At 48.7% G+C, this 17381-nt stretch overlaps 1 protein-coding gene across 3 annotated transcripts in view; it reads left to right on the forward strand.

Moving 5' to 3' along the window:
* The window catches only part of LOC138353996 (uncharacterized), a 117971-nt gene that overhangs the window by 64632 nt on the left and 35958 nt on the right, over positions 1–17381 (forward strand). For all 3 annotated transcript variants that reach the window (XM_069307702.1, XM_069307704.1, XM_069307703.1), the window contains one exon: positions 15714–15831. In XM_069307702.1, coding sequence (XP_069163803.1) covers positions 15714–15831 — 118 coding nt within the window. The remainder of the gene's footprint in view (positions 1–15713; positions 15832–17381) is intronic.

The raw sequence follows: 17381 nt of genomic DNA on the forward strand, positions 1-17381 counted from the left end.
GACAGAGTTCCACATAAGAGGTTGTGCTGGAAACTGGAAAATATTGGAGGGGTGACAGGTAAGCTTCTAACATGGATGAAAAATTTCCTGACTGATAGAAAAATGAGGGCAGTAATCAGAGGCAATGTATCGGACTGGAGAAATGTCACATGTGGGGTACCACAGGGTTCAGTTCTTGCACCAGTGATGTTTATTGTCTACATAAATGATCTACCAGTTGGTATACAAAATTATATGAACATGTTTGCTGATGATGCTAAGATAATAGGAAGAATAAGAAACTTAGATGATTGTCATGACCTTCAAGATTACCTGGACAAAATAAGTATATGGAGCACCACATTTGCAAATGGAATTTAATGTTAATAAATGCCATGTTAACCCTTTAACTGTGCAACGTGCCTGCAGGCCCAGACTTCGGGTGCGCAACGCGCTTCCGGGTGTTTTTATTTTTCACGTGCCATTCAAAACTCCCGCGGCTACATGGGGTTCACATCAGCTTCCTCAGGGCTCTTGTAAACAGACGCCATCTTTAAAAAAAATCATGGTCCACATTGCCGGGTGTCAGAGCCTCAGTAGTGAGTGAGCAACCAAGGCTGGCGCTCGCATCATGAGCGCACAGCACTGCTGTTCAGCGTGTGACCACAGCATCGCCTAATATTGTCAAAATATATATATAATCTGTTTTATTTAGCCATGATAGTATTATAGAAGAGCCCGAGTGTGATAATGACTGGGTACAATGTTCAAATATCAGTGATTCAATGCTGTTCGTGATGTTCACAGCGCTAGCCACAGCACCACAGCATTATTTCGTCCATCTAGGAATCTTCAAACGACTTTTTAGGTTCCTTTTCAAAATAAACTTGTGGTCAATTATTCATTTACAGGAATTAGTGACCAGGATTGTGGTTATAATTAGCATTGTGCGTAGGAAGGAGGAATTTTGGTGAGGGAGGAAGGGAGAGAATTGAGGTAGCCTCACTGTGTGGCAGTAACTTTTGTTTTGCTCACCATACTAGCTTCGTGGTTCGCTATGGGGAACACACATGTACATGGGTATATATAGTGTGTGTGAATAGTGTAATAACAGCACCAGGAGTATGTTGTGAGGAGCTATTTTGGTGAGGGAGGTGACGTCGTAATCGTGGCTTCGTCTGCTGTCTGCTGTGTGATTTGTCATGCAGTGTATGGTGGCCACTGTATTGTTTGGACACAATACCGGCTCACTTGCATAGTTCTGGTAAATAAAAATGTAGATAGGTATATATAATATGTGTATATAGTGTAATAAATACAATAACAGTATGGTGGGAGGAGCAATGTTGGCGAGTAAGACGTTGGAGTGAGGGAGGGCTGGCTGGGTGTGGCTGCTCACACTCGCGGTGTTCTGAATGTGTTGATGGTGAATGTATATAGTGTGTGACAGTGTACAGTCTGTAAATAGATTGTATATATACATAAATTAGCATGATACATAGTAAATATGTGCAACATATGTGTACACAAGTGTCATGCACGTAACAGTGTCCTCAGACAGTACGGATGTTTTACTGCTGTAATATAGTGTACGTGTTCATTATACAAAGGATTAGCACGTAAAAACAAATAAAATGCATTTGGAACTGTGCGCAAAAAATGAACGAAAATATATTCGCGGCAACTCGCGCGCCCCGCCCCGGGCGCCCCACCGCCCCTGGGAGCTTACTGCACTGGCGAATGGGGAATGGTGACGTCACGTGCCAACTTACGGACCCTATAGCAGCCAAAGTAAGTACAAGTTCAAAATTTTTTTGACATACCCATACTGGTGGAAGGGTTTTTGACATTTTAAAAAAAGAAAAGAATTTTTTCAAGATAATTTATTTCCTGCTCTCTGGGGGGTGTCATATTTATAGGCTGCTCAGTTAAAGGGTTAAGGAATGTGGAATAGGAGAACATAGACCCCACGTAACCTATATATTATGTGAGAAATCTTTAAAGAATTCTGATAAAGAAAGAGATCTAGGGGTGGTTCTAGATAGAAAACTATCACCTGAGGACCACATAAAGAACGTTGTGCGAGGAGCCTATGCCACGCTTTCTAACTTAAGAATTGCTTTTAAATACATGGATGGCGATATACTAAAGAAATTGTTCATGACTTTTGTTAGGCCAAAGCTAGAATATGCAGTGGTTGTGTGGTGCCCATATCTTAAGAAGCACATCAACAAACTGGAAAAGGTGCAAAGACATGCTACTAAGTGGCTCCCAGAACTAAAGGGCAAGAGCTATGAGGAGAGGTTAGAGGCATTAAATATGCCAAAAATAGAAGACAGTAGAAAAAGAGGTGATATGATCACTACGTACAAAATAGTAACAAGAATTGATAAAATCAATAGGGAAGATTTCCTGAGACCTGGAACTTCAAGATCAAGAGGTCATAGATATAAACTAGCTAAACACAGATGCCGAAGAAATATAAGAAAATTCACTTTCCCAAACAGAGTGGTAGACGATTGAAACAAGTTAGGTGAGGTGGTGGTGGAGGCCAAGACCGTCAGTAGTTTCAAAGCGTTATATGACAAAGAGTGTTAGGAAGACGGGACACCACGAGCGTAGCTCTCATCCTGTACCTACACCTAGGTTAAAAAACAAAAACACAAAAAAAACACTAAGGTAATTACACACACATATACACAGTGGTACCTTGGTTTAAGAGTTTAATCTGTTTCTGGAGACAGCTCGTATTCCGAATACTCGTAATCCGAAGCTAATTTCCCTATAAGAAATAATGGGAAATGAAATAATCCGTTCCTGGATTAAGGGGCGGGAAAGGGGCGCCAGCCCTTTCGCGGTTTGCTCCATTGACGGGGCAATGGGGGGGAGGCTTGCGCTGTTCGCTCCGCCTGGTCCCACGATTCGTGGGCGTTTTGGGTCGTGTCGTTCGGCCTGCGGTGGCGTTGGGTAGCCCCACCTTTGGGGGGGGTCGAGGCTGGCAGGGCAGGTTTCTTTTCCTGCGCTCTGTCAGGTCATCTTGGAGTGGGTTCGCATGGGTGTCGTCGAAACGACTTCATCCCTCAGATGGGTTTCCTGTCTGTTTCCAGTCCCGAAACAGGACTGCATGGACCTGCGGTTCATTCTGGACTTGTCCTGTCTGAACCCCTGGATTCATTGCCCCTCCTTTTGGATGACTATGCTGTCTCGGGTTCGGCTCCTCTTGGAGCCGGGCGCTTGGATTGTGTCCGTTGACCTCCGGGACGCTTATTGGCAAGTCCCGATTCATCCGAGGTTCTGGGACTGGCTCGGTTTTGTTGTGGGGCATCTGAATTATCGCTTTCGTTGTCTCCCGTTCGGGTTGAACCTGGCACCTCGCGTGTTCACGTGCCTTACGCGGGTCGTGGTGGCCTTTTTGTGTCTTAGTATTCGGGTGTTGGCCTACCTCGACGACTGGCTGGTTTGGGCTCCCAGCCGGTCGGCTTGCTTGCTAGCCAGGGATTTGGTTCTTTCCCAGCTTGCCAGGTTCGGGTTCTTGGTGAACTGGAGGAAGTCCCATCTGGTCCCCTCTCGGGTTCGGACTTGGCTGGGTCTCATTTAGGACTCTCGGACCGCTTCTTGTCTCTCCCTCCGGAGTCTCTCCTGCGGCTGCGGTCCCGCCTTCATCTGTTTTTGGTTGGCCCTCGGGTCACCCAGTGGTTGCTCGAGGGGCTGTGCGGGAGCCTGAACTTCGCGATGGTAGTCTACCCGCCGGGTCGGGTTTGGCTTGGTCTGCTGTTCTGGTTCGTTTGGGGTCATCCCTTCTGCCTCTCGCAATCACTGGGTTTGACCCCAAGGGGCCTTGCGTCAGCTGCTGCATCGCTGGCTTCCTCTTCGGGTTTTTCCAGGTTCAGTGCCTTGGCTCCTATCTGAGCCCCTCGCTCGATGTGTACACAGATGCGTCATCTCTCGGCTGGGGCTTTGTGACCAGTGCTCACTAGGCCGGCAAGGGGCATTGGGGTCCGTCCTTCCGTCGAGCTCACAGCATGGTGCGGGAGTTTGGACTGCTCTCCGGTGGTTCATTGCATGAACCGCGGGGGTTCGATGCGGTCCTTGTCTCTTTGGGGTTGGTCGCTTCGGGTGACTCATCTGCTGAGTTCTCGGGGTTTGGCTCTCTTGGCGGTTCACGTACAGGGAGTGTCCAACGTCTTGGCCGACGGCCTGTCTCGCTGCGTTCCCCTCTCCATGGAGTGGACGGTCGACGATGCTTCCTTTCGTTGGCTTTGCCAAACCTTCGGGCGCCCCGAGGTGGACCTCTCTGCATCGGCATGGTCGAGGCGCCTTCCGGTGTATGTGGCGCCCTTCCCCGATTGTGAGGCCGTCGGAGTCGATGCCTTTCGGCTGGACTGGTCGAGGTAGGGGTTCCTGTACCTATTTCCCCCGGTTCGGCTGTTACTCCAGGTCCTGACTCGCTTGGAGACTTACCAGGGAAGAGTTGTCCTTCTGGCCCCTTGGTGGCCGGCCCAGCCTTGGTTTCAGGTGCTGCTTGCTCGGTATCCGAACCCGAGGGTTTTCCTGCGGCTCCACCTCTTTCAGCAGATCGGGCCGGTACGTCACATGGCTGGTTCGATCTTCTCCTCGAGTCTTCGTGTATGGGTTTTTTGACTCGAGTCTTCGTGTATGGGTTTTTTGACTCGAGTCTATCATCATCTTTATGGTGATCAGGTGGGCTCCTTGTGGGTGTCCCACCCGAGGGTTTCTTCTCAGCGGCAGTATGAAGTTTCCTGGTGGTCCTTTTGTTTCTTTTTGCGTCTTCGTCTTGTTAGTTCGTTGTCTGTTAGGGTGGTCTTGTCCTTTCTCTCTTGGTTGTTTCAGGACCGTCATCTTATGCCTAACACTGTTGCCTCGTATCGTGTGCCACTGGCGGAGCTGCTTCAGCTTGCCTTCGGTGTTGATGTTACGTCTGCGCCGTTTCGCAAGCTGTCGTGCTTTGTTTCACCTCCGGCCTGCTCATGCGCCGCCTGAGCCGTCCTGGTCTTTGGACAGAGTGCTCGCTTATCTTTCGTCTCCTCCTTTCGTTGTGGCCCCTTCGGTCCGGGATGTTTCTCCAAGGCTCATTTCTTGTTGGCATTAGCCTCTGGGGGTTGGGTCGGGGAGCTTTATGCTCTCCTCCGGCGCAGGGGTTTCTGCTCTTTTGGTCGTGGAGATTGTTTTGTTCGCTTACAGCCGTCTCCTTCTTTTCTGGCGAAGAATGAGACTGCTGACTACCCACTGATCCGGAAGGGTCTGTGGGTAGTTGATGCTTCATTGGTACGGCCGGGGGTGCATCATGCTTTGTGTCCGGTTGCGGCGCTTCGCCGTTATTTGTGCGCCACGGCTTCTGTGTCCGGGGACGCACTTTGGGTTGATCCGGTTTCCCTTCTTCCCTGTTTGCGGGTTCGGGTCTCCCAGGTTGTTCGCAGGGTTTTATCAAATCCAGCCAGCCTGCGGTCTATCCCCGTGCCCATGAAGTCTGTAAGTTCACGGCTCTTGCTGCCATCTTTGGAAATATGTCTTGGTCTGATATTCAGGCGCGGGGTTTTTGGCGGTCGAAAAGGGTCTAGCTGCTCGTTACCTCGTGAATGTCCCTGGGCCCCATCGGGCCTGTGTTGCTTTGGGTCGGCAGTTGAAGCCAGTTGTCTCGACTTCGAGTTGATGAGTGAGCGACGACCGCCTCCCAGGTAAGTTCCTCTTTTTTTCGTCTGTGGGTAGTTAGCTCAGTGGAGTCGACGGGGCTCCCCCCAGAAAACCAGCGTTGAATGTAATGAAACGCCATTTTCAGGGCGAGTCCCGGAGGCTCCCATGGCATCCCTCCCTCCCTCCGGTCGTTTTTTTTTCATGTTTTTGACATCCAGCCTCAGAACTGAGGTGTGGGTAGCCGGCGTGAAGGGTCTGGGGCTCCCCCCTCCCGGGGAGGGGGGAGCTGTGCAGACAGCGGCACGGCAACGTGTGACGTCACACTAGTTTGCTTGTTTTCTGTTGGGGAGTTCTATCCACTAGTTCGGCTTTTGGTAGCAATTTTAACAAGAATAGGGGTTTGTTTTGAGGCGCTTACCTTTCTGGGTGCCTGATCCGGTCGATGACAGACATAGAATGCTTCCAACCACAAGCGAGTTTCTATAGGCCATTGCTCCCCTTGCCTCTCTGAGGGGGCCCGGTTCTGGCCGTGGTCCCCGGTAGGCCTAAGAACTCCATACACATGACTGATGCCAAAGTCTGACATTAGCATATCAGCCTGGGAAGCTCCGGGGAGTCTCCGGGACTCACCCAGAAAATGGCGTTTCATTACATTCAACGCTAGTTTTATACGTAATTCAACCAAATCTACACTTCAAAACTATGTTCAAGTTATTACTTACCATTGCTGATGAATGCTGTAGGCGTATGGAAGATTGTGTGGAGGGGAGAGGAGGAGAGGAGTTACTGTTTGGAAGGGGAGTCCCCTTCCATTATAACATCAGGCAGTGAGGACCTCTCAGGGGTGCATTCTCTGGCACGTTTTGCCTGCATACCACTAGGTCCTGGTTGTTGCTCACTGCTTGATGTTCTCACAACATATGTCCATGGAAGCTTGTTTTTCCCTTTTGCGCAAGATGTCTCTGTAGTTAGGCATCACATTGTCATTGAAAAGATTAATGCAACGGCCTACTACAGCTTTCTCTGGGTGAGTCTTTTCAATAAAAGTTTGCATTTCTTTCCACATCTGACACCACTTCTTGATGTCTGCAAAAGGGACATTCGCTACTGCCTCATCCTCCTCCACTGGAGAAACATCCTCAGCTGGGTCTTCTTGCTGTTCCTTTTGAAGGGTTTGGAGTTCTTCGGTGGTCAGTTCTTCGTTGTCTTCTTCCACCAACTCCTCCACATCATCACCATCCAATTCCAAGCCCATTTGCTGGCCCAGAGTAACAATTTCCTCAACAATAGGCGCATCATTTACAGGCTCAAATCCCTCAAAGTCTAGTTCTGTCACACATTCAGGTCACAATTTTCTCCAACCAGAGATCTGGACTCTTTGAGTCACTTCTTGCCAGGCTTTGTCAACGAGTTTTAAAGAACTACAAATGTTAAAATGGTATTTCCAGAAAACTCTGAGGGTGAGGTTTGTGGTTTTCATTCACTTCAAAATATTTCTGGAAAAGTGCCCTTTCATAAATTCTCTTAAAATTCGCAATGATTTTCTGGTCCATAGGCTGAATTAGAGGAGTGGTGTTAGGAGGAAGGAACTTTACTGTAAGAAATTTATTGTATCTGTGCAACGTTTCTGCCCGAAACGCTGCGCGTACTAGTGGCTTTACAAGATTGTAAATACTGTACTATTCAATGTATTCTCACAAACCCAATGTACCTTCTTGTATATATATATATAAATAAATAACAATTCATCTTTCAAGCCTGGAGGATGAGTAGGAGCATTGTCGAGGAGAAGCAGGGCCTTGAGTGGCAAATGTTTCTCCTGCAGATATTTTTGTATGGCAGGGCATAGCACTGCATTCACCCACTCCGAAAAAAAAATCCTAGTCACCCATGCTCTTCACATCACACACATTTGATTTTTCTGTACTTTATACTGTTTGAAAACCCTTGGATTTTCAGAATGATACACTATCAAGGGTTTAATTTTCAAATTGCCACTCGCATTTGAACACAGCACAAGCGTAAACCTATCTTTCATAGGCTTGTGTCTGGGCAATGCTTTTTCCTCCTTTGTAATGTATGTCCTCTTAGGAGGCAATCTTTTTCCAGAACAGTCTTGTTTCATCACAATTGAACACCTGTTGCGATAGGTATCCCTCAGCCTCTGCAAACTCTTTAAATTCTGCAATAAATTTCTCAGCGGCTGGTTTGTCTGAGCTGGCAGCCTCCCCATGCCTCACAACACTATGAATACCGCTTCTTTTTCTAAATTTCTCTAACCATCCCCTGCTTGCCTTAAAATCTTTCTCTGCACTCGTTCCAGGTTTTTTTTTACAAGGTCTTTGTGCAATACCCAGGCTTTCTCACAAATGATGGCCTCCGAAACACTATCACCCGCTAACTCCTTGTTGTGTATCCGAATTATTAACAACTTTTCCACTTCAAGTATTTGTGGTCTTTGTTTCGTGATTGTTGATACTCCTTTTGCCACTTTGGCACTCATAATGTCCTTTTTCTTGGCAAGTATAGTGCATATTGTTGACGTGGATTTGTTGTACTGCCTACAAAGTTCAACACGTGCACCATTTTCATGCTTCCGAATGATATCTTGCTTTTCCTCTATTGTCATCCTCACATGCGATTTCTTGCCTTGAACCTTACCACTGGCTTTCTTGGGACCCATTGCGATGTATATTATAACAAATTTTATGCTCAAAGAGCAAAAACTCAGAAAATAAATGGTGAATCCTTGTGACGAATTAAGGCAGGATAGTCACTGGGCGCAAGGCACTGGTAAACTGAGTGGCGATCACCGTGCCACCATGCGCTAGGTCAGCCTGTACGCATATCAACAAACTCGTATCCTGAGGCAACCCTTGTAACCCGATACAAATTTTCCGAGCAAATCCTGCTCGTAACCCAAAAAACTCGTAACCAGGGGCGCTCGTAATCCGAGGTACCACTGTATACTAATAAATGGCCAACTATAATATATACTAGGTTAGTTAATCAGATATAGAATGCTTCCAAATGCTAGTGAGCTCGTAATGTTGATCGGAGACTCGTTGGTTCCTTTGTAGGGAGACTTGCGGAAATTTTTTTTGTTAGTTTTTTTACACGTGTTGACTGGGACAAGCTTGTCTATATAATGGGGGGGTCTCCTTCCCTCCCCCCTTCATCCCGCTTCAGGGACTTGTTCTCAGGAACGGTTCAAAATTTGTAGTTTTCGTCACTGGTAGGTGTGCGGGGTACTACATCGCTAATTATCACCTATTATAGCGGCTTGCTCTGTTCCGCCTGGTAAATTGTCCTCTTGCGGAGTTTTTCTTTTGTTTTTGTTTGTTCCTGCTTGGTGAAGGGGGGGGGGGGTTCTGCCTTGTCCTCCCCTTCTCTGTTGTTGGGATTGGTGTATATTTTCTTGTGTGTTGGTGGTATCCCCCGCTAGGCCCTCCGAGAGTGAACACGTCCTAGGAGCTCAGCTTTTAGAAGTTCGTTTGGTAGACTTGGGGGCCGGTTTACAGTACCCTGCCTGGGCTTCCCTAAGCGTGTTAAGAAGGTTACGGGTCCTGTAAAACCCTGCGGGGGGCTCCATGGTCCGATGGATGTGACCCCTTAAGTCCCCTCTCGCTTCTTGTGAGATTGAAGGTTGCTCTGTTTCCTTATTTCAGGGCGACACTCACCAGTTGTGCCTCCGCCATGCTGCCTGTTGGGTCGGTGATTCTTTTGACCCAGAGTTGTGCGACGTTTGTTGTCTGTACGTGCTTCAGTTGTTCCAAGCTCCTGAACATATGAGGGTGCAGGCAGCTGCTGCGTTGCATGCTAGATTTAGGTTGCTGCAACGCGCCAGGTTGGTTGCTGTCCCGAATGCCCCGAGACTACCACGTTTTGTTATAGGGACCCGGACTTGGGGGGTGGGAGTCGCTTTGGCTCTGGTTCCGTCCGCCCCTCCTAATCCTTCCCCTTCTGTTGTGCATCCGGTTTTCCCTGCTTGCTTCCAATTCTGAAGTGTCTGAGGGTTTCGGAGTCGGTGCAGGGTCTAGTTGGTGTTGAGACTCTGGTGGTCTCGGGGGAGTCCCCTTCTGGGATTGCGGCAGAGGCATTCGAGCCTGGTCCTCCATCCGGAGCATCTGGGTCTGACCAGTGGGCCCCCCTTCACTCCTGCTTTTTTGGCGGCTCGCGCTATTACTTTAGAAGCAGGGGGTTTGGAGACTGGCTCGGCTCCGGGTCCTCAGGGCGAGGTTACCAGGGCGGGGGTAGGGGTTGACTTGGGAGCCTTGGGCCTCGTTGGTCCCCGCCTGGGTTTTTCTACCCTCAGAACAGGGCTTGGTGTTACAAGGAGAGGAGTTCTCTTTCGCTCCCTCCTTGTATGAGTTGGATTTGGTGTTTACCCCTCCCCAGGTTTGGTTCTGTGATCCCTTAGGTTTTTCAATCCCATCCTTCCGGAGGCTTTCGGCTTACTGCGTTCCATCACAAGTGGTGCTGGAAGCCCTTGCGGTTTACTCCTGTGCGACCCAGATTATGCTTTTGTGATGGATCCGTGTACGGATCTTCGTGTCAGTACCGGGTTTTTAATGAAGCTCTGGAGTCGTCCTGGTTGGCAGACTGCCTGCTCTTCTCTTTGGAGGCTTGGCACATGTTCTGTCGGTCCCGCGCACTTGAGTGAAGGGATACTCAGACGGCGTTGCAGGTTTTCCTGGGGGGGCGACTTCAAACATCTCGATGCTTGTTTGTTCGCCTATGCCCTTCGGCGGGATGTGGGTGTGATGCAGCTTCGGCCCTGCGTTTCTTTTCCCTCCTCGTGCTGTCCTTGGATTAGCTTGAGTGGGATGTGGGGGCGCTTGGGGCCGCTGCTGGGTCAGGTGCACTGCCCTCAGCTGTGCAGGTGTCGTCTGCCTTGTTGAAGCTGTTCGCATCTGTGACGGTAAAGTGTTGGAGTGTTTGATGTTCGGCTGTCTTCAATAGCAGGGGGCAATGCCTCGTCACATTTACAGAAAAAAAAGAAACAGCTTGCCTGTTTGTCTGTGGTAAGGTAATGGGAAGACACACAAAACACAAAGTATAAACAATGAAATTTTAATTACTCTAGAAAACAAGATATGAACAAAGACAATCCTTGGCTTACGTAAAATTCAAAACAAGTCAACAAACAAAACAACATGAATAATTAATGGCGGTGAAATTTACTCTAAAATAAAATGGAGTGTAAAACAATAGTAATATTAATCAGGTGCTGAGAATACTGGCTTTAAGCTGCCACCTCCCTTAGTACACGACAGCCAGAGCTTTGTCTACCAGAGAGAGATGTCAACTCCAAAGAGCACAGAGATATTCTGAGGAGTACGGCGTGTGCTGGCCTAGACGTCGACTCAGGTAGTGGCGTTAGTGCAGGTGCGGCGACACACCAGCCAACCAGGAGCAGGCAGGCGGAGAATGAGTAGTTTGCTCGTTGACGGCGGGCGGGAGCCGGTGAGTCTGGTGGTGCAAGGTACACTTTGCTTCCTGGGCAAAACGTTTGGCGATACTGGTGGACGTATCTTCAATATAGTATCTTGTACTTGAATGACGTGAATTTTGTAGGGAAGAGCAGGCTCAATCTCTCTTGAAAGAGATTATCGTCACACGCTGCTCCTGCGGGATACGATTTCGCGGTTTTATGCTTCTCTCCTCGCATGTTGGCAGGCGGTGCTTGCTTCTTGCTTGGAATCCAGGTGTGCCCTGGCTCTTAGGTTGTCCTCGCCTTTTTGTCCGTCGTTGTGTGCAGAGTCTGCGGTGGTGCAATATCTGCAGGCGGCTTCGGTTAGTTGTCGGCCTATGTTGGACTTGTTCGTGCTCCGGGGGGGGTTTGTGGGGGGCCTTCCTGAAAACGTCGTGCCAAGGCTCGGGGTTCCTTCCATCATGGTAGGCCAATGGTGCCAGATTCGGGGCATGCACAGCCTTCGGTTCCGTCTGTTTCCGGTAGGCGTGGGGATTGCCCCGTGCGCCGCTTAGGTTCTCATGTGGTGCGTCAGCCCTTTTGCGGTTCATTCCATTGACGGAGCACAGGGGGGGGGGGGGGGAGGCTTGCTCTGTTCGCTCGCGCCTGGTCCCACGATTTGTGGGGGTTTCGGGTCGTTTCGTGCAGCCTGTGGTGGCGTTGGGTGGCTCCTCCTCCCTTGGAAGGCTCGGGGTTCGCGGGGTAGGCCTCTTCTCCTGCGCTCTGTCAAATCATCTCTGAGTGGGTTCTCTTAGGCATGGTCAAAACGACCTCGTCCCTCAGGTGGGTTTCCCACCTGTTTCCGGTCCCGAAATGGGACTGCGCAGACCTCCGATTCATTCTGAACTTGTCCCGTGGGTTTATTGCCCCTCCTTCAGGATGACTACCCTGTCCCAGGTCTGTCTTCTGTTGGAACCGGGCGCTGGGATCGTGTCCCTGGACCTCAAGGACGCATACTGGCACGTCCCAGTTCATTTGAGGTTCAGGGACTGGCTAGGTTCCGTTGTGGGGCGTCAAGCTTACTGCTTTCGTTGCTTTCCATTCGGCTTGAATCTGCCGCCTTGCTGGTTCACTCGCCTTACTCGGGTCGTGGTGGCCCGGCTGCATCTGTTGGGTGTTTGGGTTCTGGCCTACCTCGACGACTGGCTGGTTTATTCCCCCTGTCCACTGAATGGATGTTCGACGCCAGCTCATTCAGTTGGCTCTTCCAGACATTCAGGCCTCCGGAAGTGGATCTCTTCGCGTCGGCGTAGTCGAGGCGTCTCCCGGTATAGTGGCACTTCGACATACGATTGCCCCTACTTATGATAATTTCGAGTTAAGATATAAATTTCATCGAAAACATCGACATCCGACATCTGATGGTGTTGTCGACATCCGATGGTGTCGTCGACATCCGATGGTTTCGTCGACATCCGATATCTGTTGGTACACGTTCGGGTCGACTGAGCGCGTGGTTCCCGTTCACTCGGCCGACCTGCCTCAGTTTACTACAGCTGCCTGCATAGTGACGATCGTGCCTATAAGAAATTTCCATTTGTGGTGATTTTTTGCATTTTGAACATTAAAGTAATTATTATATATCACGCCATGAGTCCCAGGAAAGTCAGTGATAAGGATAAACATATGAAAACCTATGTAAGCAGACCATAGAGCAGAAACAAGTGTACAGAATATGTCTTCCTCAACAATTAAGAAAATGTGTGCAACATGGGAAGAATTGCAAACCTTTGCTGAAACGACTCGCCCAAATCAAGCTGCAGTATGTCGTTGCCTTAACCTATTCAATGACACTGTGATGCATCATTACCGACTAATGTTAAAAAGGGAAAACAAATGTCTCTTGACGATGCATCATTACCGACTAATGTTAAAAAGGGAAAACAAATGTCTCTTGACAAATTTGTAGTGAGACAAACAAGCACTGAACCACAACCAGGTATTCAGGCAAATACCTAGTGGTATTCAGGCAAAACGTAGGAGAGACAGTACCCCAGAGAAAACATCACCGCCTGATGTGATGATGGAAGGGGACTCCCCTTCCAAACAGTAACAACTCTCCTCCTCCCCTCATCACCATCTTCCATACGCCATCAAGAGCCCTCCATAAAGGTAAGTGAAACTTTGGTACTGTATTGTAGTTAGAAAAAAACATTGTATTCAGTTTAAAATGTATTTGTATGTTAATATTTTGGAGGGTGGGAAACGGATTAATTCAATTCCCTTTATTTCTTATGGGAAAAATCGCTTCGACTTACGATCCGTCTCTGGGAACGGATTAGCATCGTAAGTCGAGGCCCCATTGTACATGTGACGCCATTCCCTGACTGCGAGGCCGTCGGAGTCGGCACCTTTCGGCTGGACTGGGCAAGGTAGGGTTACCTATACCTCTTCCCCCCAGTTCAGCTGTTGCTCCAGGTCCTGGCACGCTTGGAGACTTACCAGGGGAGAGTTGTCCTTCTGGCTCCTTGGTGGCTGGCTCAGCCTTGGTTTCAGGCGCTGCTTGCTCAGTGTCCGAACCCGAGGGTCTTCCCGCGGCTCCGCCTCTTTCATTAGATTGATTCAACCCAGTACGAGGCTGGTTTGGTCTTCTCCTTGAGTCTTCGTGTCTGGTCTTTTTGACTCCGGTCTATCATCACTTGTATGGTGCGCAGGTGGCTTCGTTGTTGGTCTCCCTGCTGCGAGCTTCATCTCGGCGACAGTGTGAAGTTTCCTGGCGGTCCTTCCGTTTCTTCCTATCATTGTGTAGGTGTTCTTTGGTCTCGTATAGGGTTGTTTTGTCTTTTTCTTTCTTGGTTGTTCCAGAACCGTCATCTTATGCCGAATACTGTTGCCTCGTATTGTGTGGTGCTGACGGAGCAGCTTCAGCTTGCTTTTGGTGTTGATGTTACTTCTGCCCCGTTCCGCAAGCTGTCTCATGCATTGTTTCACCTCCGGCCTGCTCATGTGCCTCCTGAGCTGTTGTGATCTTTGAACTGGGTGCTCTCGGTTCTCTCTCTTCTCCTCGGTTTGTTGTGGCCCCTTCCGTTCAGGATTGTTTTTCCAAGGCATTTTTTCTGTTGGCATTGGCCTCTGAGGGTCTGGTCAGGTTGGGTCGGGGAGCTTTATGCTCTCCTCCGGCGCAGGGGTTTCTGCTTTTCTGGTCCTGGTGGTCATTTTATTTGGTTGCAACCTGGCGAAAAGTTGCAATCTTTACTGGCGAAGAATGAGATGGCTGCGTTCCGGAGGGAGCCTTGGGTCGTTGATGCTTGGTTGGTCAGGCCGGCAATCGAACACAACACATGTGTTGTGTCCGATTGTTTTTCTCAACCGTTATTTGTGTGCCATGGCTTCAGTGGCTGGGGATGTGCTGTGGGTTGACCCGGTTTCTTTTCCTCCCTGTTCCCGAGATCGGGTCTCTCAGGTCATCCGCAGGGTTATTAAGTCTAGCCAACCTGCGATTTATTCCCTTGCCCACGACGTTCGCAAGTTTGCTGCTTTGGCTGCCGTCTTTGGCAACATGTCTTAGGCTGACATTCAGGCCCGGGGTTTTTGGAGGTCGAACAGGGTCCTGGCAGCTCACTACCCAGTGAATGTCCCTGGGCCCGGTCGGGCCTGTGTTGCATTGGGTCGGCAGTTGTAGCCAGTTTTCTTCTTGACTTCGTCTTGAGGATTGAGGACAGACCGCTTCCCGGGTAAGTCCCTGTTTTTTTTATCTTTGGGTAGTTAGCTCCGGGAAGCCGACAGGGCTCCTTCCAGAAAACCAGCGTTGAATGAAATGAAACCCCATTTTCTGGGCGAGTCCCGGAGGCTCCCCAGCATACCTCCCTCCCCCTGGTCGGCGGTGTTTTTCGCGTATTTTGACATTCAACCTAAGAACTGAAGGTTGGTTTGCCGGTGCAAGGGTCTGGGGCTCCTCCTTCCCCTTCCCAGGGAGGGGGGGGTTGCACAGACAGCGACGCTGCAACATGATGACGTCATGCTTGTTTGCTAATTTTCGTTTGAGGAAGCTCTGTCCACTTGTTCGGCTTTCGGTAACAATAGTTACACCAGAATAGGGGGTTTGTTTTAGGGCGCCTACCTCCCTGAGTGCCTGTCCTGGTCGATGGCAGACATAGAATGCTCCCAACCACATGGGGGTTTCTATAGGCTATTGCTCCTTGTACCTTTCTGAGGGGGGGCCAGGTTCTGGCTCGTGGTCCCCAGTAGGCAAGAACTCCAAGCACATTGACTGATGCCAGATAGTTCTACATATCCATTCAGCCTGGGATAGCTCTAGGAAGCCTTCGGGACTCGCCCAGAAAATGGCGTTTCATTACATTCAAAGCTGGTTGTTTTGGGGGAAGGATTCAAATTAGGAGGTGAGCATACTATATGTGGATGTATTATAATAATAGTGCATGCATTTTTAGTTATTGGTCTCTAAATGAAACCTGTGTTATGACAAACTCATTATGCTAAAACTTTAGTTATACATAGGAGTTGACTGTAGTTTAATAAGTTCCATAGTGAATTATGATGATGGTCAGTGAAAATGTTTTCTTTTGTGACCATTATATTATAATTAATTTGTTACTACATTGAAGATACCATATGCTATATATTGAGACAGGTTTTGTTGGTGTTACAGGAAAACCACCTCAAAAAACACATGCACAGCCACGACCTGTCCCTACACACCTGTCCCTACTGTCATGCATATTTCAAGAAGCCCTTCAACCTCAAGCAGCATATTAAGAAGCATGAAAGTAAGTCTTTATTCAAAAGTAGAGGAGTATATGAATTGTTTGCAAAATGTTAATTGTTTTTCTTTGTGTGGGAGCCCCGTCTGCTCGCTGGAGCTATCGGACTGATATTAGCTATCAGTAGCTAATAGTAAAAAAGTAAAGTAAAAAGTCTGGGGCTTCATTCTCATGGAGTTCGAGCCTACCAGCGACCACAATCCAGAATCTGGGGCCAGATTCACGAAGCAGTTACGCAAGTACTTACAAACCTGTCCAGTTGCGGCTTTACGCCGTTACCTGTACACCTCGGCTTGTGTGTCCAGGGATGCCCTGTAAGTTGAACCGTTGTCCCTCGTTCCTTGTTCCAGGGCTCTGGTTTCTCAGGTTGTCCTCAGAGTTATTAAGTCTAGCCAGTCTACGATCTACCCTCGCGCCCATGATGTTCGGAAGTTCGCAGCTCTTGCTGCTGTGTTTGGGAACATGTCACGAGCTGACATTTGGTCGTGGGGGTTTTGGAGGTCGAACAGGGTCCTGGCTGCCCAATAACTTGTTAATTAATGTGCCGATTTTTCAGCGGTTTTGTGTTGTGTTGCGTGGGCGGTTGCAGCCAGTTGTCTCGTCTTTGTCATGAGTCCCACGGTGCGGCTGCCTCCCAGGTAAGTCCCTCTTTTTCCTGCCCTTTGGGTAGGGAACCAACAGGACTCCCCCCACAGAAAACCAGCATTGAATGTAATGAAATGCCATTTTATGGGTATAGCCCTGGAGGCTCCCTTGCACCCTCCCTCCCTCCGGTCGGCGGTTTTGTTCCATTTGTCAGTCTTCAAACTAGCGGTCCGGGTGGTGGGTGGTGTTTCGGCGCACACGAGTGACACATGTTATGATGACTTGTTGCTTGTTATCTTGTTTTCCTTGGGGGGAGACATTTTAGCCTCTGTTCGGTCTCCGGTTGCAGTTTTCTTAAAAGTTGGCGTCTGTTTTGGGGCACCTACCTTTTTGGGGTGTCTAATCCCGGTCAATGACAGACACGACTACTAGCACACAAGGGAGTTTCATAGGCCATTGTTTTCTGCGCATCTCTGAGGGGACTAGGCTCTGGCTTGTGGTCACTGGTAGGTTCAAACTCCGTGAGACTGAAGCCCTAGACAAATAGAGCTAATATCAGTCCGATAGCTCCTGGGAGGCTCCGTGGCTCTACACAAAAAATGGTGTTTCATTACATTCAACGCTGGTTTTATTAAATGAATTTTTCATGATTTCAGCTAACCCCTTCATTCTAGTTATGCATCTAATCCTTGATTCTAGTTAGGAAGTTGTCCTTGCCCAAATAACTATCTAAAGTTTTATACAGTTCCCATTGTCAGTGAGGTTTAGTTTCAGCCACAAAGGAAAAAAATTATAAAATATTAATAATGAGCATGAGTAGTGGTAGGTTGATGAAAGACTGGGAATGAAAATAGTGCTGAGAATCATCTCCAGCTTTCTCCATAAATTTGAACACAGAAGTTCAGCACAATATTCTTTTTGAACTTTGTTTTCATAAAGGTTAATAAGTTTTTGAGACTCATGGGTGTCAT

This window comes from Procambarus clarkii, chromosome 60, assembly GCF_040958095.1.
Source record: "Procambarus clarkii isolate CNS0578487 chromosome 60, FALCON_Pclarkii_2.0, whole genome shotgun sequence".
NCBI classification, from domain to species: domain Eukaryota; kingdom Metazoa; phylum Arthropoda; class Malacostraca; order Decapoda; family Cambaridae; genus Procambarus; species Procambarus clarkii.